The sequence below is a fragment of the Girardinichthys multiradiatus genome, chromosome Y (genome assembly GCF_021462225.1).
Source record: "Girardinichthys multiradiatus isolate DD_20200921_A chromosome Y, DD_fGirMul_XY1, whole genome shotgun sequence".
Classification (NCBI taxonomy): Eukaryota; Metazoa; Chordata; class Actinopteri; order Cyprinodontiformes; family Goodeidae; genus Girardinichthys; species Girardinichthys multiradiatus.
In genome coordinates this window covers 15,588,462-15,609,630 of record NC_061818.1, presented here as the reverse complement: position 1 = coordinate 15,609,630, position 21,169 = coordinate 15,588,462, and the positions used below count along the sequence as shown (strand labels likewise).

General features: G+C 38.0%; 1 protein-coding gene across 2 annotated transcripts; it reads left to right on the top strand.

Annotated features, from left to right (window-relative positions):
- Positions 1-354: 354 nt before the first annotated feature.
- LOC124863839 (thyrotroph embryonic factor-like) lies at positions 355-20,718 on the top strand. Of its 2 annotated transcripts, none has more exons than XM_047358352.1 (4): positions 355-612; positions 15,203-15,739; positions 17,776-17,990; positions 18,525-20,718. In XM_047358352.1, exons 1-4 carry the CDS (start codon positions 507-509, stop codon positions 18,738-18,740), a joined length of 1,074 nt encoding a protein of 357 aa, XP_047214308.1. In that variant the 5' UTR covers positions 355-506; the 3' UTR covers positions 18,741-20,718. The 2 variants fall into 2 exon arrangements, with proteins under 2 accessions (XP_047214308.1, XP_047214307.1); XM_047358351.1 differs by lacking the exon at positions 355-612 and adding an exon at positions 13,353-13,673.
- The last annotated feature ends 451 nt before the right edge of the window (positions 20,719-21,169 follow it).

The window sequence follows — 21,169 nt, the reverse complement described above, 5'->3', positions numbered from 1 at the left end:
CACTGAAAGCAAGGTGGAACCGAAGTCAAGTTCTTTGTTTTTGTACACACATTTGACGAATAAAGCTGATTTTGACTTTAAGATGTTCTAAGCCTAGTCTCTGTGTGGCACTGCCTGCGTCAGACACCAGGTGTCGCTGCATGCCTCTTGTAAACATCTGCTTTGCACCGCACGTGCAGACGTTCATGGTGTGCAGAAACCAGCTCCAGCAGAATCCTGCTGTTGTTGTTGGTTTCAGGACCTGCCTCCCGTTTTCTGATTGGCTCTGCAACTCAACTGAAAGGCGAGTGTGTAAGTCTTCACGTCCACACAGTTTGGGGGCGTGACTTCTGCAAATTAAATCCCAAATACTTGGGACACATGCAGACGCCCCTGTGATGCAGAGAAGTTAGTGAAAAGTGAAAGAAGTGAGTTGCTGAGCGCATATACGGGGTTTGCTTCGTACTTTGAGGATCTAGTGGGAGCAGTTTTTTCGACAGGAGCAAGTGCGTCACTGTTAGTTCATCATGTCAGCAACGAGTGAAATCCTCTTTGGGGAAAGAAACGACATTCCTGATCTCCTGAAGGCCCTGACTGAATATCCCTTCTCTTTTCCAGCCTTTGATGACATCGGTGAGTTGTTTTTAATGCCATGTATTAATAATTATTTCGATCAGAAAAGTAGGCCCAAAACTTTGCATCGATTTACAGTTTTTTACCACGTACCTCAACCGGTCAAAACCTATTTTAAATGCAAATTTTTTGTGACATTTTAAGTTGCGCTGGCAGCCTCCTGCTGTGAGGTTATATAAAGCTCAACTATGCATTTTAATATTAAACTAGTCATGTTTACATTACTAGAAAATATAACCAGAACTAAATTATTGTGACATAATTATGTGAATCAAATTAAATGATTAATTTTCAACAATCACGGGACCATCTGACTGTAACGCCGTGACAAATATGTTGTTTTTTTGTTCTGACTTGGAATTTATGTAATTTGTTTATAATAATATAATAGGTGTTAGTAAAAATAAGTTAAAGCACATATGTATACCGTGAAATAATCTGTGATTTATAATAGTTCTAAATGGAGGAGTCTTATATCACCTTTAGGTGTGGCTCTCTTAGAAGCTAGCTAATATGTCCCCTTCTCATGAACAGCTGACTAAAAATAGTGCTATCACCAGACTGCGATCTTCCAGCGTAAAGCCACAAAGAGGCCTGCCTGACGCTGATGCAACAGAACTGGAAAGGTCTTCATTCAGGGTTAAATCACACCTAATCAGGCCTAACAAATGCATCCTGTGATATTTCTGTCACACTTTCTTGTTAAACAGTTAGAAAAGGATCCTTGACTTTTCAGTAAACAACAGCAATAGATGTGTGATTTTGTGTTATTTTTTTTGCTCTCGCCAAACTTTTAAAGTTTACTTCTCACTTCGTATTATGGTCAATTTTCATCTTCTCTATATTATGACAGCGCAGATAAATGTCATTCAGATTGGCCTAAAGCCCTTGCCATAACCTTGTTTAACCCTGTAGAAATGCAGTACCTGTCTTAAGTATCAAAGGCACAACTGTGCACCTTTAGGATTCAGTTAATCTCTAATCAAAACGATTAAAATGCCAGAAGTGCTTGTAGGGAAAGGTCACACTCTTACCAGTCGGCTTGAAATGAAAATAAAAAAACACATTGTTCACTCTCCATGATTACCGTGATTAACCATGATCACAGGAAATCGATGAATGAATAACTAAGAAAAGTGACTGTCGAAGTGATGCCAAATTGGTACAAAGTATAGAGTGTAGGACCATTTCAGCACTGGATAGCTCCCCATATAATCCAGCAACAGCACTGCTGTAACCCTAAAACAGTTCTCTAAAGCCTCACTATGGCAGATTCCCAAGGTACACACTAAAATACTACACATTCACAAAAAGAAAACTGTGCTTGTTAGAATTAGGTATTATATCCCGTTTTATTGTTTATACAGTATTAGGCCTAACAAATGCATACTGTGATATTTCTGTCACACTTTCTTGTTAAACAGTTAGAAAAGGATCCTTGACTTTTCAGTAAACAACAGCAATAGACATAAATGCAACATTTTTTCCCTTTGATTCTAAGTTTGTGATGCACCTTTCCCTGGAGAGAAGCATATTACACTCTTTTGTGTTAGTGTGGGACTGAAAGATGGTGCAAAAAAAAAAAAAAGATAAAAAGAGGGAAAATGTCACAGGCATATGACACCTGCTCCTGTTGGGTCCATGAAAAATTACTTCTGGGAATTGATCAAATCATTCACCTGAAATAGACCAAATCTTCTGCACAGTCATCCACAAATCTTCGTTATTCATAGATGTCTCACAGTGTTTCCTGTATTGATAACCTGGAGTAAAAATGAAGTGATTTTACAGTTCTTGTGAAAATGTAATCATGTTATGCATAACATGATTACATTAGCTTTTTTTTTTAAATAAAAAAACAACTATTTGCACTGCTGCTAAACTAATATAATAACTATTATTGTTACATTAATGCTATCTTTAACATTTATTTATGTTAAAAATAAAAAAAATAGTAGTTTTCAGGTGCCTATTTGTTCTTTTTATGAACTAACATGTATAAGTTAGCTAGTTGGCTAACAAAAATGCTAGTCATAGCTTGCAAATTATAGTTTTACAACATCATTACTGTAATAAGAATGTAGGAGGTGAGTCCTTTAGTTTAAACAACATTACTATCATTGACAACCAGATATATTACAAAGGACCAAATTTGCCTTTCTCATAAGCAAGAAAAAATGTAGGAACATTCTTTCAGCCAGGTGACAGGCAGTGTGCAGCAATTGGGATGGCAGTCTTACTTTATGTCCCAAACAGCTGGACAAAAGTTTTTCCTGGTAATGCATTAAATTGAACTAAAATTGCAGAAATAGTGTCATGGAATACTTGGTATAATGTTGGTATATCTTGATATTGATAGGTATGAGAGACATTAAGGACATCCTTCAATCAAACGAGGTGTGACAATTTTGACAGGTGGGCGGGACTTCCGGTGGCTGGGCCTTCCTGTGACGTAACCGGATATCATCATTAATCGGATGTTGTCATAAACCGGAAGTTGTCATTACAAGGAAGCAAATCTTTCTAATTGTATGTTTTTAGATGTTTTTTACATCTAAAAACAAAACATGTAGTTTCTCCACTTTAAAGGAACAGTCAATTTAATGCAGGCACGTCACACAAAATTCTGATAAAAAGAGAGAACCTGACAAAATTGTAAATTAATTTTGTTTTAACACGGGTTATTTAGATGGATGTTTTTACATCTAAAAAACAAGGAGACAAAAAGTAGATACAGAACCTTTCTTCCTCTGCTCAAATGTTTGAGTAATCTATTCTGCACCAGTAACTTGTAGATGATCTAAAAAACAGAGAAATTAATGAACTGAAAAAATAAAAAATAAAGGTTATAAAATCCTCAGACATGTCACTGTTTATTGAATTAAAGCAGACAACTTGTGTATTGTCTCAGACAGTCTTCACACCAACTGTAGTCAAAAGTAATTAAGAGGAAAATAGCACTTTCCTGGCTATAAGTCTGGAGCATTGTCTGACAATACACATCCACTGTTTAATGAATAGATGACCAGACCTCTGACACGTCACTGTTTGTTGAATTAAGTCGTCTGCGGTTTTGCGGAGCTGTGTGTATATTCTTTAATGCGAAAAAAAAACAAAAACAAAAAAACCAGAGAGCAAAGTGTACCGGAGTCAAATTCCTTGTTTGTACATACGAACTTGGCAATAAAGTTGATTCAGATTAAGGGAATAGGAGAGAGGATTTGTCAGCTTAACTGTCAAATAACAAATATTTGAAATAAATGCATTTTTTCCTGCCTTTGTCTGATCATCCTTCCGTCAGTCATTCTCTGTTGATTTAATTTCATATTTTTTGCCCATTAGTACTAACAGTCATCATTCTCTGTAATGCTGGCAGACTATCTCAAATATGTCTTGCTTACAGATAAGCGCTTCTCTCTAAACCTCCCAGAAAAAAAAAAAAAGGACACTTAAAAATTGCTGTCATTTCCTTTCCTCAAGGCACCTGAGCAAGTCTTTTGTACTTGTTGTAATAGGGAGCCGGGGTTTCATTAACATAACTTTTAAATATCTTTGCCGTGAATTGGGGATGGGTTTGGTTCCTCACTGATCACTTTAGAGACACCTGCGAAATTTCTTTCAATCCAATTAAATTTAAAGTAAACACAGGATTAAGCCACAGTTTAGCACAGTCAATATGACATGACTAGTGAATGCATGATGGGTAATAAAACACCTGGTTCTCTTTTTACTTGTTCACAAAACATCCACTACTATTATAAACTTTACTCTTTATCATCAGCCTCATATTAAATTATTCAAGATTTGATATTTCATTTAATAATTATTTCATTTGGCATCTCTTGCTTTTTCTGTTATTCAATCTCTACAGACTAATTTTACATTTTTCCTCCAGGAGAAAAGACACCATCTACTGATTCAATCTATTGAGATACAACTGATTCAAATAATTAAAGAGAATAAAAATAATTAAAACAATAAGATGATAAAAAAACATAAAAAATTTAAAATTAATGATAATATGATTGATAAAAAAAATGAATGGACTGAAATTTATTTATTGATTTACTGAATAACAAGTATTTTAAAGTCTATTCTTTGATATATGGGGAGCCAATGTAATGACTTTAGAACTGGGGTGATGTGCTTCACTTTCTAACTTTTAGTGAGGACTAGAGGGTGACACGGGAGTGGATTTTCTCTCCTGTCCCATCCCGCTCCCACAGAAAATGTCTAGTACCATCCCAATCCAGGCCAGCATAAAAAAATTAAAAGAAAATCCTGTCCCGTCCCACTCCTGGTAAATTGACTCCCACTCCTGTGCCACTCCCATTTTTGTTTAATTCATTTAGTCTTTTGGTAATTTCTTTGAAAGACCAGTTAGGTCCCTGTTTTTAGCTGTAGTAAAGGCCAGTTAAAGTAAAAAGAATAATAATCAAGAAATAAAATATCAAACAAGGAAACAGACCATGCCTATCTTAGTTGAATAAACAAAATGTACATAGTTGTATTTTACTCATTTATTAAGTGATTGTTTCCTTTGAACAATGACATCACTTTTATGTTTCAAGTTGCTGAAATGAAAGAAAAATGCACCTAGCAAGAATACTGTACTTGGTGAACAAAAGGACAAAAAGGCATTACCTTCACAATTTAGAAACTGTACCTCAATGGTTCAAAGCCCTGGTCCTCAGGGACCCCTTCTCTGCAAGTTTTAGATGTGTGTCTGCTCCAGAACACCTGATTCAAATTCTAACATGACCTCCTATACAGGCATCAAGAATGGAGGGTCAAACTGGACAAAATTAATACAATAAAATTATCATTAAATATTAAATGTACCACAAATTACATCATGTCATCTTTAAAATTATACTTAATTATTCAGTGGCACATTTAATGGTACATTACATTTTTTCTATTTCACAACGTATTTATTTAATATCTTCCCTTGATGAAGCCTTTCCCCTCTACTGTGGCAAAGGCTCTTAAATCTTTAGTGCACATGCGAGCAATTTTGTTGGTCAGATGAGACTTGACATGTGATGGTACTTTTGTTTGACGAATGAAGAGATTCAGGGCTGATTCTATCCAGAATCTGCCTACCGAGTGTGCCTTAATCACTGGTGAACTTGATTACGACTAAACACGTTTTACAAGCAGCAGACTGCGTGTTAACACCGCTGCATTCAACTCTCCTGAAGTTCGGTAATATTTGCGACTTTCCTGTCAGCTCTATAAGTTTAATAGATTAGTTTAATATAAGTTCCTTTTTTTTCTAATTTCAAGTATGAACTCTGACAGCGAATCAAGCATGTTTAAATCTTTGTAAACAGATAACAGTACCGTTGTGAAAATGAGAGGAATAGGCATGTAAATGCCAAGTGTTACAAAGTATTAGAACTTAAATACTCAAATATAATTGTACCTGGAGTTGTAACAGTTGTAAAGCTGTGTACTTTTTGTTTGTTTTTTTGTTTTTTTCTTGTTTTGCCTTCCGTTTTTGGTCATTAGATGTAATAAGCAAAAGAAGAGTGTGGAAATCTCTTATACAACTTTAAAACCTAAACGCATGAAGCAAAACCAAAGAGCATGAATAATACATACAAACCAGAACTCGAGGACCTCCCACAATCATTAGTCTGCTGTTTGTTGATTGATTGTTTTTCAGCCATACACAATATTGTAGAAAGAAAGGTGGTTTAATTAAAGTTGAGACCGGCATTGTTGAACAAAGATAAGGTGAGTAGCTGGCTCTATGTTGAACTTAATTTTCCCCTCGAACTGGTATAACTCGACTAAATGTAACTGGTATAAAGAAAAAAAAAAAAACTTAAGTACAAATCCAGCTGCTTGTGGCATTCAAGTAGTCCTTTGCTAACAATTCAGACCATACCATACCAAACCATACCAAACCATAACAAAGCCATAACAAATGCTTTGAGAATCTTTATTGCTGTAGATGTGGAACGTAACTTTGTCAATGCACCACATTTAGAATTACATTGTGTTTTTTTTTATGCTGCTCCTCAATAGATATATTTTGCAGATTATTGAAAAGCTGTGTTTCAGCAGCTAAACAACTTCCTAATAATGACCAGCCTCTTTGATGTCTTCCAGTCAGGCTTCCTTGCTCACCACAGTACAGAAACTGCCCTTGTCAAGGTGTTCAACGACATCCGTATAAATGCAGCTTGTGGAAGAACCACAGTGCTGGTATTATTGGACCTTAGTGCAGCATTCAACACTGTTGATCACTCCATTTTATTAGAGCTCCTGGAAAACTAGGTCGGCCTTTCTGGTACAGCACTCAATTGGTTTAAATTCTACTTGAAGGACAGGGACTTTTTTGTGTCAGTAGGTAACTTTACATCAGAGACCACAAAAATCACATGTGGTGTTCCCCAAGGGTCCTTCTTAGGGCCCCTCCTATTCAATATCTACATGCTCCTCCTAACTCAGATTTTAATAAACAACGTAGGTTATCATAACTATGCAGACGACACACAACTATACGTTACGATGTCACCAGGTGACTATGAACCCCTTCAAGCGCTGTGTAAATGCTTAGAAGAAATCAGTGCTTGGAAACACTGAAGGAGGATGTTCTGTTGCTCTGGGTAATTTATCTCTCTCTATGACTCTCCCCAACTCGTCCAGCGACTGAGTGGTTGAAACTGGAAAGTCAAAGGTAATGCACTGGCCGTCACACGCCGTCCGCAGCTCTCATGTCCTTGGCCGCACTCAAGCAGAGGAAATATTAGTAATAAGAGCTAAAGTCAGAGTTGTGACATCAACAGACTGGTATCACATGCTAAGGCTGCCTAAACTCTCCCTCACACAAGCTAACTTACTAAGTAAATGCTAAAGTCCTAATCTAACTGTAAGAATTAAGTCCTGAAAGACTGGTTTCTGAAAACCCCAAGTTTGGAAAGATTCAATTTTACAGTGTAAAATACAGAAAAACCAGTACTGAAACACACAGTAGTGAGGAAAAGAAGAACAGCAGAGTCTAAAACATGAAAATGAAGAATAGCTCAGGATTGAAGCAAAATTAAGTCAAAAACACCTATAGTTGAACACTAAATAGTAGACATCTAATATTAAACATTTAATATTAAAGGGTTAGACACATCATCAGTAGTGGACCTCGGGATCATTGGGTGTTTCGTCCATTATCACTAGACACCCTACCCGAGGGAGCCCCAGCCAAGGTTGATCAAGCCTTGGTGTGTGTCATAGTTTAGGTTTTGCACATTCTTAACAGTTAAATTTGAAAATCGGTTTTAGAGTGAACATCACTGATTTTTACAAGAGGATTGGCAAACACCATTAAAACACAGGCTTTCTTTTTTATTTTGTAAAATGCAGTGGAAATAGCTGAAATTACTGGCCCCAAAGGACAAACAGGAGCAGCCACAGCAAACCGTGGTCACCCTGCGAGCCTCCAAGAGGAGCAACCTGAAATGGCAACAGCAAGCTGTCACCATCCAGGCACCCCAGATGCCAGTACAATCTTCTGAAGCTATTCCAGCGTTTCAAACACCGCATAACCTCCAGAATGCTTAGGTTGTGGTCCATAATAGTGCATAACCACTTTAACAAGGTGAGAAAACTTACCAGAAAGGTGTGAGTTCAGACCTGCTCAGAAATGGCCCAGTGGTCACCAAACCAGCTAGCCAAATTAGTCCTGGTGAAAGCAATTGTTACACTTCAAGACTTAACTAGTCTCTCTGGTGTGATAGAGCAAGGCCACCTGATCTCAATTATATAAAGTATAAGGGTTCAGAGAGACCATAGTAGGGATTAAAGCTGAATGTCCTAAAAAAAAAAAAAACGGAGTTGAAAGCAGGTGCAATGCATTCTGGGTAAGTAAAAAACGGTCTTTTATGATGGCAAGATGAAGTGGACCTTCCTATAAACCTGATTTTTACCACCTCAGCTTTTCTTTTTATGTTTCTGTTCATTTTCATGCTTTGCAGATGGTTTACACCTGGTTAGGTCCACAAAGTTACGTTCCACATCTACAGCTATAAAGATTCTCAAAGCATTTGTTATGGCTTTGGTAAGGTTTGGTATGGTATGGTCTGAATTGTTAGCAAAGGACTACTTGAATGCCACAAGCAGCTGGATTTGTACTTAAGTTTGTTTTTTTCTTTATACCAGTTACATTTAGTCGAGTTATACCAGTTCAAGGGGAAATTAAGTTCAACATAGAGCCAGCTACTCACCTTATCTTTGTTCAACAATGCCGGTCTCAACTTTAATTAAACCACCTTTCTTTCTACAATATTGTGTATGGCTGAAAAACAATCAATCAACAAACAGCAGACTAATGATTGTGGGAGGTCCTCGAGTTCTGGTTTGTATGTATTATTCATGCTCTTTGGTTTTGCTTCATGCGTTTAGGTTTTAAAGTTGTATAAGAGATTTCCACACTCTTCTTTTGCTTATTACATCTAATGACCAAAAACGGAAGGCAAAACAAGAAAAAAACAAAAAAACAAACAAAAAGTACACAGCTTTACAACTGTTACAACTCCAGGTACAATTATATTTGAGTATTTAGGTTCTAATACTTTGTAACACTTGGCATTTACATGCCTATTCCTCTCATTTTCACAACGGTACTGTTATCTGTTTACAAAGATTTAAACATGCTTGATTCGCTGTCAGAGTTCATACCTGAAATTAGAAAAAAAAGGAACTTATATTAAACTAATCTATTAAACTTATAGAGCTGACAGGAAAGTCGCAAATATTACCGAACTTCAGGAGAGTTGAATGTAGCGGTGTCAACACGCAGTCTGCTGCTTGTAAAACGTGTTTAGTCGTAATCAAGTTCACCAGTGATTAAGGCACACTCGTTAGGCAGATTCTGGATTGAATCAGTCCTGAATCTCTTCATTCGTCAAACAAAAGTACCATCACATGTCAAGTCTCATCTGACCAACAAAATTGCTCGCATGTGCACTAAAGATTTAAGAGCCTTTGCCACAGTAGAGGGGAAAGGCTTCATCAAGGGAAGATATTAAATAAATACGTTGTGAAATAGAAAAAATGTAATGTACCATTAAATGTGCCACTGAATAATTAAGTATAATTTTAAAGATGACATGATGTAATTTGTGGTACATTTAATATTTAATGATAATTTTATTGTATTAATTTTGTCCAGTTTGACCCTCCATTCTTGATGCCTGTATAGGAGGTCATGTCAGAATATGAATCAGGTGTTCTGGAGCAGACGCACATCTAAAACTTGCAGAGAAGGGGTCCCTGAGGACCTGGGCTTTGAACCATTGAGGTACAGTTTCTAAATTGTGAAGGTAATGCCTTTTTGTCCTTTTGTTCACCAAGTACAGTATTCTTGCTATGTGCATTTTTCTTTCATTTCAGCAACTTGAAACATAAAAGTGATGTCATTGTTCAAAGGAAACAATCACTTAATAAATGAGTAAAATACAACTATGTACATTTTGTTTATTCAACTAAGATAGACATGGTCTGTTTCCTTGTTTGATATTTTATTTCTTGATTATTATTCTTTTTACTTTAACTGGCCTTTACTACAGCTAAAAACAGGGACCTAACTGGTCTTTCAAAGAAATTACCAAAAGACTAAATGAATTAAACAAAAATGGGAGTGGCACAGGAGTGGGAGTCAATTTACCAGGAGTGGGACGGGACAGGATTTTCTTTTAATTTTTTTATGCTGGCCTGGATTGGGATGGTACTAGACATTTTCTGTGGGAGCGGGATGGGACAGGAGAGAAAATCCACTCCCGTGTCACCCTCTAGTCCTCACTAAAAGTTAGAAAGTGAAGCACATCACCCCAGTTCTAAAGTCATTACATTGGCTCCCCATATATCAAAGAATAGACTTTAAAATACTTGTTATTCAGTAAATCACTCAATAAATTTCAGTCCATTCATTTTTTTTTATCAATCATATTATCATTAATTTTAAATTTTTTATGTTTTTTTATCATCTTATTGTTTTAATTATTTTTATTCTCTTTAATTATTTGAATCAGTTGTATCTCAATAGATTGAATCAGTAGATGGTGTCTTTTCTCCTGGAGGAAAAATGTAAAATTAGTCTGTAGAGATTGAATAACAGAAAAAGCAAGAGATGCCAAATGAAATAATTATTAAATGAAATATCAAATCTTGAATAATTTAATATGAGGCTGATGATAAAGAGTAAAGTTTATAATAGTAGTGGAAGTTTTGTGAAGAAGTAAAAAGAGAACCAGGTGTTTTATTACCCATCATGCATTCACTAGTCATGTCATATTGACTGTGCTAAACTGTGGCTTAATCCTGTGTTTACTTTAAATTTAATTGGATTGAAAGAAATTTCGCAGGTGTCTCTAAAGTGATCAGTGAGGAACCAAACCCATCCCCAATTCACGGCAAAGATATTTAAAAGTTATGTTAATGAAACCCCGGCTCCCTATTACAACAAGTACAAAAGACTTGCTCAGGTGCCTTGAGGAAAGGAAATGACAGCAATTTTTAAGTGTCCGTTTTTTTTTTTCTGGGAGGTTTAGAGAGAAGCGCTTATCTGTAAGCAAGACATATTTGAGATAGTCTGCCAGCATTACAGAGAATGATGACTGTTAGTACTAATGGGCAAAAAATATGAAATTAAATCAACAGAGAATGACTGACGGAAAGATGATCAGACAAAGGCAGGAAAAAATGCATTTATTTCAAATATTTGTTATTTGACAGTTAAGCTGACAAATCCTCTCTCCTATTCCCTTAATCAGAATCAACTTTATTGCCAAGTTCGTATGTACAAACAAGGAATTTGACTCCGGTACACTTTGCTCTCTGGTTTTTTTTTTTGGTTTTTTTTCGCATTAAAGAATATACACACAGCTCCGCAAAACCGCAGACGACTTAATTCAACAAACAGTGACGTGTCAGAGGTCTGGTCATCTATTCATTAAACAGTGGATGTGTATTGTCAGACAATGCTCCAGACTTATAGCCAGGAAAGGGCTATTTTCCTCTTAATTACTTTTGACTACAGTTGGTGTGAAGACTGTCTGAGACAATACACAAGTTGTCTGCTTTAATTCAATAAACAGTGACATGTCTGAGGATTTTATAACCTTTATTTTTTATTTTTTCAGTTCATTAATTTCTCTGTTTTTTAGATCATCTCTACAAGTTACTGGTACAGATTAGATTACTCAAACATTTGAGCAGAGGAAGAAAGGTTCTGTATCTACTTTTTGTCTCCTTGTTTTTTAGATGTAAAAACATCCATCTAAATAACCCGTGTTAAAACAAAATTAATTTACAATTCTGTCAGGTTCTGTCTTTTTATCAGAATTTCGTGTGATGTGCCTGCATTAAATTGACTGTTCCTTTAAAGTGGAGAAACTACATGTTTTGTTTTTAGATGTAAAAAAACATCTAAAAACATACAATTGGAAAGATTTGCTTTCTTGTAATGACAACTTCCGGTTTATGACAACATCCGATTAATGATGATATCCGGTTACGTCACAGGAAGGCTCAGCCACCGGAAGTCCCGCCCTATGATGTCCCAGCCACCGGAAGTCCCGCCCACCTGTCAAAATTTTCACACCTCGTTTGATTGAAGGATGTCCTTAATGTCTCTGGTATGTGTTCTGCAGCAGACAAACTGCAGTTGTAGCGTAGCATGTTTTTAGAAATCTTATTTAATGCACATACTACAAACGTTTGCAGTTGCATATTTTGATCACCTATTCAAACATTTAAATGCAATTTAATACAGACAGCGCTATTATCTGATCATATGCTGTTCTTATAAAGATGACATGGTTTACAGGCTGCTGTACGTGCTCTGTGTAGCATTCATGAACCAGCTGCTCCAGGAATATTTATTAGATTCCTTTCAGCCTGCACTAACAGGTTGTTTACTAGGGAGCTATTATTAACGGCGTAAACAGATACGGGAGGGAAGGTGGGGTTGAACCCTAGAACACCTTCAGTTTGAGAAAGCAAATGACAGGCCTTCACCACAAAAAGCGGTGTGAAAACGTGAGGATCTCCACTTCCTTCTGTCACTTTTAACTCTGAGTACATTTTAATTAACTTTCTTATTTACCACGCGTCGGCTCTACAAAGAAGACGTATTTCATGGGGAGTTAAATGTCTTCTTCTTCGGCAACTAGAAACAAATCTGCGAACATAAATCTAAAAAAATACTAACTTAGTAGTGAATGATGTCTTATGTGCTCTTCCAAGGTCCCCAGCGTGTTGCGACTGTTCTCCTTTACCCGCACGTGCGGAGGATCAGAAGCCACGCCCTTCGACAGCTTGTGCTTTCACGTGAGCGAGATTGAGGGTTGGCCTCACGTGTTTGTCCACGAGCGGCCCGTTCTTGCAAGAGAAGTCACAGCAGACAGTCTGTTTAAGGAGGGGGGCTGCTAACATGCAGCTTAGGCTGTACTCCATACGGAAACATTCATGTCGGATTTGTTGTGTGTCATTATGACTTTTCATTTTATTCCATTTTTATTTTTTTCATATGAAAATAAAATGAAAATATTTGTTCGATTAACAACATTTTATTGTTACATGTATGTCGCGTACTTATATTCTATTGGAATTATTTTTCGGTGTTTACTACCCGTAAGAAACAGCTAAAGATACATATTCATGTCCAAAAGCAGCGTCAACCAATAAGCTTCTATTATTCCCCTTGAAGGGGCGGGCCACGTGCATCATGAATATCCAATGAGCGCGCTCGGTGGGTACGCAGAACCAGACGGTTGTGAAGTCTATTAGACACTGCTTATTATTGATAAAGAAGGTCTAACATCAGCTGTGGTAGCAGGAAACTTGGGAATTAGTGGGTCTTATCGCTGTGGCTCTGCACCCAAGACTCACTGCCAACTCTGCTACCCCGAAGCTTTGATACGGAACAATGCCTGGCAAAGCAGCGGTGACAGTGCCGCTCCCAGCCGCAGAGGCTCCTCAGAAGTCTTGCCCTTTTGTTTTAAAGAAGATCATGGATATCCCACCTCCTAATATCCTGGAGGAAGGGGACGACGGTAAGCTTCGGATGTCAGTCAGTTTAGAGTTTGACAGGGCTTTCATTAAATTTGACTAAACTACACATGGATCACCCACACTTTGTGCGCAATCCAGGGATCAGTATGTGTATTTTTTTACTATGAGGGGTGTTTATGATGGAGTGGCTTGTATGCCATGTGTTGCTCGTAGCCTGTTGTATGTGAGGCTGGGAGGAAGCGTAAAAAGAACAAAAAGTTCCCACTTCTCTGGCCTGGTCTAAAGCATAGGAAATCCTCCTGCTAGGACACTAACAGACAGAGGAACTGCTTGGCTTTTTTAATCCAACTCATGGTTCCGATTGTTTTTGTTTCCCAGTTCGGATTGTGTCGGTTTGTGTCTAGCGCTGCTTATGCGGAACATCCATTATCTGACTTCTGTGACGCCCCATGCTGTAATGTTCCTCTCTCGCTGTCAAGCGTCATTGACAAACTACTTAGTTATAACCCTCATTTGTTTACCCAGTTTTTGACAATATATGACACCCCCTGGTTATTCTACCCATGATACTGTGCATGTGGGTACAGAAAAAAACAGCAATCGCCTATTTATTAAAACTGATTGCCAGACTTTTCTGAAAATACATGTTTGTTACCTACAGCACATGTCCAATTTTTTTGCTATTTTATTTTAAATTATTTTATTAGGATAAAATCCACCATTCGGAACATTAGCTTCGTACATGTCTCTACTGACGACACACAAGGCTTTCTTGTGTACTTCCATGCTTTGCTGTTTCAGCTGATTTTTGTCGTCTTTAATTGTATGTGTTTAATCAAAACCCTCCTTTAACTGCGTTTTCTTGTGTTCTGTATGACTCCAGCAAAGCGTGCAAGCAAAAGATGATGGGAATCCTTTTTTTTTTTTTTATTAATTTTATTTTTTCAAGGAAAAATATGGGAACCAAAAAACACATGAACAAGGTTTGTGAAGTGGGGCGTTGCTGGATGGAATTGGCAGATTTCATGATCAAAGATCTTCAACCACCATTTCAATCCAAGTTGTTGAAAAAAGATGTTCGGTGCATTACATTAAGCAGTGTTTGCCTAGAATGATGGGCCAAGGGTGGGATACAACATTTGCTGACTACCCCCACTGGCACCCTCTGTTATGACCGTCTTTTATGCTTCATATAATGTTATTTACTGATATATATTTTGTGTTTTTTGCCTTTTAAAGCATGCCAGCTTTTAATGTCCATCCCTGCCCTAACCCCAGCATCCTAAAAAGACAATGTAATAAAACATTTAAAATCTTGTGACTGCTGGTTTTGGTGTGCTATCCCAATATTTAAATATTTTAAACATGTGATGTCAAATGATCAAAATACACAGAGAACAGAAATAGTGGTTTTCATTTCACAAAAACTTTGTATTTTGTCAAATCCTGCAGTAGTTTTTTTTTTTTTCATTATTTAACTGTATTTTTTATTGTTGGCTTACATTTGTCAGTGAGAAAAATACTCCACTGGTTATTTTTAACTTCCTTTTTTCTTTTTCCCATTATGCAGACATAGAGAAGGAAAAGCAGTGCTCCTCTGAGGATGTGGATGGAGGTGGTGCTGTGGCATCCAGTGCTGGTGGAGGCTCTAGAGGAGGTGGTGGTAGTGGGGCGGGCGCAGGAGTGTCAGCCTCCCTGACCCCAGCCATCTGGGAGAAGACCATTCCTTATGATGGCGAGACCTTCCACTTGGAGTACATGGATCTGGACGAGTTTCTCCTGGAGAACGGGATCCCCGTGAGTCTGGAGGAAGAGGAGCTACAGAGGACTCTGACCTCAGTGGAGACCAAAGGCAAGCCCATTCCTAAAGTTATCGCTTTGGCTCCCGCTGCACCACTCGCTGCCCCTCCGGTAGCTGCTGTCAACGAAGTCTCTATCCCAGAACCGCCTGATCCTTCTCCCTCCAAGGTCATTACAGATGCGGAGGAAAGCGTGACAGTCACTACATTGCAACCAGCCAAACTGGAAGAGGAGGAAGAAGAGAAGCGACAAGAAGAGGAATCTTTGACTGAGGAAGCACCAGCAGAAGCAGAAGTGAAGAAAACAGGCAAGTAATTCAGATTTGTGAAACATTAGCAAGAGATGGAATTATTTATCTGTTTATTTATTTATTTTTGTTTGGAATTACTTTTGTTTTAAACAAGGAGGAATATCATGAATTAATCTTATTCTGTACCATAAAAATTAAATGATGAGGACTGAAAAGTTTTTAAGTCTCCTTACATCTGACTGCAGAGGTTTTAGTTTGGTGCATGGACTCACTTTGCATATGTAAATGCACAGTCAAAGCAGCGGTCTCTAGGCCCCTTCTACTTCTTTTAAACATTCACAAAATAAGGTGGGTATTACACTGAGATGTGAATCTGAACTAGATCTTAAAACTAGACGTAAAGTAGACTAAATAAAAAACAAGAGTCTGTTGCCATAACATAAAAAAGTAATGGTGCCAAAATAAGAACTGATTTGACCATAAATAATTAATTAATGTGCTAAAAAATAGGGACAGTGTAGTTTTATATGCAGTGCCTTGCATTCATACTGTATTTTTTTCCCTTGCATTATGTCACGTTAAAAAACCAGCATCGATTTATTTTATATTAATTTTATGTGACAGAACAAGGACAGAACAAAACAAGGTAGCTGCTCTGCGGTTTTGGAGGATAAATTTTGATTTGGACTTCAGTGAACAAACAGCATCGTGAAGGTCAATAAAGATGGCGGGCCGGTCAGGGATATGTTTGTGGAGAAGTTTAAAGTAGGTTTAGGTTATAAAACAATATACTGAGCTTTGCACATGTAATGCAGCACTGCTAAATCCATCGTCTGAAAATGGAAAGAGTAAGGAACAGCTGGAGGTGGCGAGATGAAAGCCATAGGAAGTCCTCTTTTCTATTTGCCACAATGTAAGGGACACAGCAAGCATGTGAAAGAGGGTCCTCTGATTGGATGAGATGAAAACAACATTTTGGCCTACATGCACATCACCCCACAGTAAAGCATGGCAGTGGCATCATCATGCTATGGGGATGCATTTCTTCAGCAGGGACAGAAACATTGGTCAGACATGATGAGAAGTTGGATAGAGCTGAATATAAATCAATACCACAGTTTTCAGATTTTTATTTGTAAAACATTTGATCAACCATTTATCGTGTCCTTCCACGTCAGTTATGTGTTATTTTTTTCTGATGCATAACATATAATCCCAATAAAATACATAGTTTTGGAAGGCGCTGTATATTTTAATCCTCCCGATATCATGCACCGATAAGCTAATATTTTTGACTGCAGGTTTAATGGGCATCTTTTTGTTGTTCGCTCGGATCTGGCAAAAGACCAGGAATTTGGCTGTTTGGATTCGCCTTTGAGAAGCACCAGCGAGACTCTCAAGGCTGATGGAAAATTAAGAGTCAGCCTAACCCAAATAATTATTGTTTTTCTGAATCTGGCTCCCCTGCACGTCCTTGACGGCTGGTTATATTCAACTTCTCCTGGAAGTTATGTAAACATGACGCTCTGCTCCCTCTGCCCCCTCCCTTCCCTGAGGACATCTGTGGAGCTGCTCAGAACTTTGTGGCCGGTTGATGAACATTCCAACGTACCATCAAGGACAATGGCCTCTGTGACAGTGCTTCATGGACTTACTTGCACACACTCACAAGCACACACACATGCTCAAGATAAACATATGCACCCCCTCACACCACCTCCATCGTTCCCGGCATGATGTTGTTTTGTAAACTTGTTGCTTCTTTGTGCTGAGGTTTTTTGCAATCTCAAACTGTATCCTGCTAAGGATAAAGTGTGAAATATGATTTTATTTCTTCTACTTACCTAATGTGGCCTCTTTTCTCATCTAGCAAGGGCAGCGCCTGTGAGTGGGCAGCAAAGCCTCGGTGACCCGTCCCCCCTTGTCTTGTGTCATGATGTATGTTTGGATGGGTTGTACTGGAATTCTAATTTCCCCTCGGGGATCAATAAATTGAATAAATTGAATTGAATTTGAATTTTTACTCATACGTTGACATGATTAATAACATTTTCTCTTGCATCAAAACTCAGTCTTTTCCTCTGAACCCACAGATAAAACTACAGAACGAAACACGCCCTCCCCCATTGACCCAGACGCCATTGAGGTGGACATCAATTTCCAACCTGATCCCACAGACCTGGTCCTGTCCAGCGTTCCTGGGGGAGAGCTGTTCAACCCTCGCAAGCACAAGTTCTCCGATGAGGAGCTGAAACCCCAGCCGATGATTAAGAAAGCCAAGAAAGTGTTTGTTCCAGACGAACAAAAGGTAGGTTAGTTAAAAGTATCAATTCCCAAAATCTAGGAGAGATGACCTTCCCTCCTTAAAGGGAGTAGAATCTGCTTAATGAACATTAGGGGCTAGAGTGTAGATTTTATCAAGAAATGCAACGTTTTTCTGCTTGAGTGCTTGGAAATGGAATAGCTTTTAGTTTTTTGCTCAGAGGTCCTTTTTCCAGTCCTTGTTGTTATTGTTTAAAATGAACAATTCAATTCAGTTTCATTTAATTCAGTTATAATTAGTTCAGTTCAATTTATTTTAATTCAGTTTGTTTATATGGCACAAAATCACAACACAGGTCATTACAAAGCACTATACAAGACAAACTGGTCCCATCCTATTAAATACAAAACAGCCTTATAGTCAATTTAGATCCAATTACATATAGTGCAATACCTTCCTAATTATATTACAGTCCAATTTCTGTTGATCATACAGTGGGGAAAAAGTTATCTAATACAACCTAGCCCATTACATCAAGTCGTTGATTTTGAGTCTTTGTTTTTCACTGATTCCTCTTAGGATGACAAATACTGGTCCAGGAGGAAGAAAAACAATCTGGCAGCGAAGCGTTCCCGTGATGCGCGGCGGCTGAAAGAGAACCAGATCACGGTGCGCGCCTCCTTCCTGGAGCGGGAAAACGCTGCACTGAGGCAGCAGGTTGCTGAGCTGCGGAAGGACTGCGGCCGCTGCAAGAACATTGTAGCCCGCTACGAAGTCAAGTATGGCCCTCTGTAGGAAAAAAAGAGAGAAGAAGAATGAAATAAAAAGTAATCTAGAATCCATGAAACATCAATGAGACAGAAGCAGAACTCCCTTCCCCGCAGAATCCCAACACAGACACAACCTAAATTTGCACTGTTGTTTTCACCAACCTCCAGTCACTGCGTCAAGCTCCAGCTGACGCCTCTTAACATGATGCGGGAGTTTTGGACACACTGGGAGGTGGTGGGTGCGATGGGAGCGGTGGTCGCAGGAAGGCCTGTGGAGAGCGCCTGGCTCCTACACTGAGAGAAGAGATGGAATGTCGGGGGGAGAAAAACAGGTGTGCCCCTGGAAAAGTCATAAAATTTAAAAACAGCAACCTGGTACAACAGAATCAGTCATACCTCAGTTTTATCACCACACACTGGATCTTAGAGGAGTGGCTCAATCAGGCTAAATAAACGAGTTAGATCCATGTTGGTACCTCCAGCGTTAGGAGAGAGGGATCAGAGGAAGGCAGGGTGGGCTGTTATAGGCGTCAGTCCCAGTTCTTCCTTGTGTACACACTAAAACAGCATCTGGGACATCTGTGTGTATAAACAGTAGATTTTCTGTACTGTCGTGTTTTGTGTGTTCTTGGTGTGTGTAATTCATCATTGCACTTTTTGCTTAAAAAAACACACACATTTGCTGTGTGGGAAAGGTAGCAGTTAGCTGCCTTGTTCACCATAAACCCACAGATGGGGAATAAAACAGTAGCTCTCACATGATCTGCAGTTTAAAGCTATTGTGATTATTTTTTTATTGTCCTTCTGATCTCAGATCAGCTTTCAGAACCTCCAATAACAGAGATGAGTAAAAATTAAAACTTTACAAATCAAGAAAGAAAGCTCGTTTTTTTATGTCAACTTGATGGTCTAAGTGTGACGAACTCAAAGGCCCTCACCTGTGGAGGGTTATGTTACCTTGAAGAGATGTTTATTTTACTGCACACTGCAAGCAGTAGGCGCTAGAGTCACTGTCTCCCCACCAAAGGTGTAGTGACACAGGATTGATTTATTTTCCTGGTTTTTTTTTTTTTGTAAACATGTAGCCAGGGGCCAGAGATATGCGTTCTTGTAAATATATGTCTGTATCATGGTTTCTATTTCTTAATACAGGGACTCTGACTGTGTCTTTGTTAACACAATAATATCTCAATGTTTGCCAAATAATGAGTGCTGTACTCATTCTGATGGTAATAACACATCTGTTAATTGGGATGTTTAACAATATGTCAGACAAAAGCATTTTCTTTCTTTAAGAAACAGCTATACTATGAAACCAGTGACTGAACAGGGAATTGAATGGGTGAACTGTGATTTATTTTTTTTCAAACAGATTTCTAAATGTTTTTGTTACTTTTTCCTCCTGCATAGATGCTTAGCACACTCTGCTTTACCTCATCCAACACGTCCTATCAGGGCCAGTCCCAGGTTCTAAGCAGAACTTGAATGGGGGCCCACTTACAGTTAAATCTCCCACCAGGAACCGTGTTCACTGTTCTTGCAACGGCAACAGTTTATTTAACAAATAGGAATAATTTTGGATAAAGTGTTTTAGAGGAAGATTAATCAAATTGTCGAGGTAGGGTGAGTTCTCTGCCTTTTTTACTCTGGCAATCACGTCTTGTGCTTTGCAGCTGAATCATTAGAACCACGTAGAAGAGGTCAGGTTTAATTGACTATGCTTACTTATGCTACTGAAAACTGACAAATACATGTTAAAATCTCTTTGCAGCAGCTGCAGTGTGCATGAATGTGACCCCAGCTCAGACACAGAAAAAATGTATTATCTAATAAACCTAATCTATTAAAATCTATATTAAAACAGAAATGATTAAATTGGTAGTAATAAATTGACTCTAACCTGACCATCAAACAAAATTTCCTCGTGTGAAGACGCATAACACATTTGTCAGTTTTTTAAAAATTAAATAAAACTTCAAATAAATTAAAAAGTAAAAATCTATCAAAGGTTATTAAAAATATATAAAATTAATAGTTTTAAACGTGACTGCAAACTTTAGCTTCTGAAATCTATAAACTGTAGTGCAATAATTTAAGGGCTTTTTGGGGGGGCTCTATTTTCCATTCTGATTGGATAAATTTGAGATGAGCTTTAAAAGTTGAGATGGTTGAGGCAGAAAGCACATTAAAAGCATGTTAGTTCTTGCTACCGCAAACTTTGGTTGAGTTCGTTTTGCCAAAGTGGCTGAACCTGTTACTAGATTAGCATCACAGACTGTTAGGGGTTTCTACATTTTGTAATCGGCTGGTTTAGGCTCATTGGCACCGTGTTCTTGGAAAGCTAATTAATGTGGCAATAATACTCTGTCTGTATTTAATACCTCTTTCACTTTTAGTAACAATGTTATCTGTAAAATTTGCTATAATGTACTGAATAGATATGTCCCAAAGTCA

Excerpts from the sequence above, each read along its gene's own strand:
- LOC124863839 (XM_047358351.1), top strand. The coding sequence starts at position 13,547 with ATGCCTGGCAAAGCAGCGGTGACAGTGCCGCTCCCAGCCGCAGAGGCT. Across the intron at positions 15,740-17,775 it reads AGCAGAAGTGAAGAAAACAG|ATAAAACTACAGAACGAAAC; the intron begins GCAAGTAATTCA and ends CTGAACCCACAG. Across the intron at positions 17,991-18,524 it reads TTGTTCCAGACGAACAAAAG|GATGACAAATACTGGTCCAG; the intron begins GTAGGTTAGTTA and ends GATTCCTCTTAG.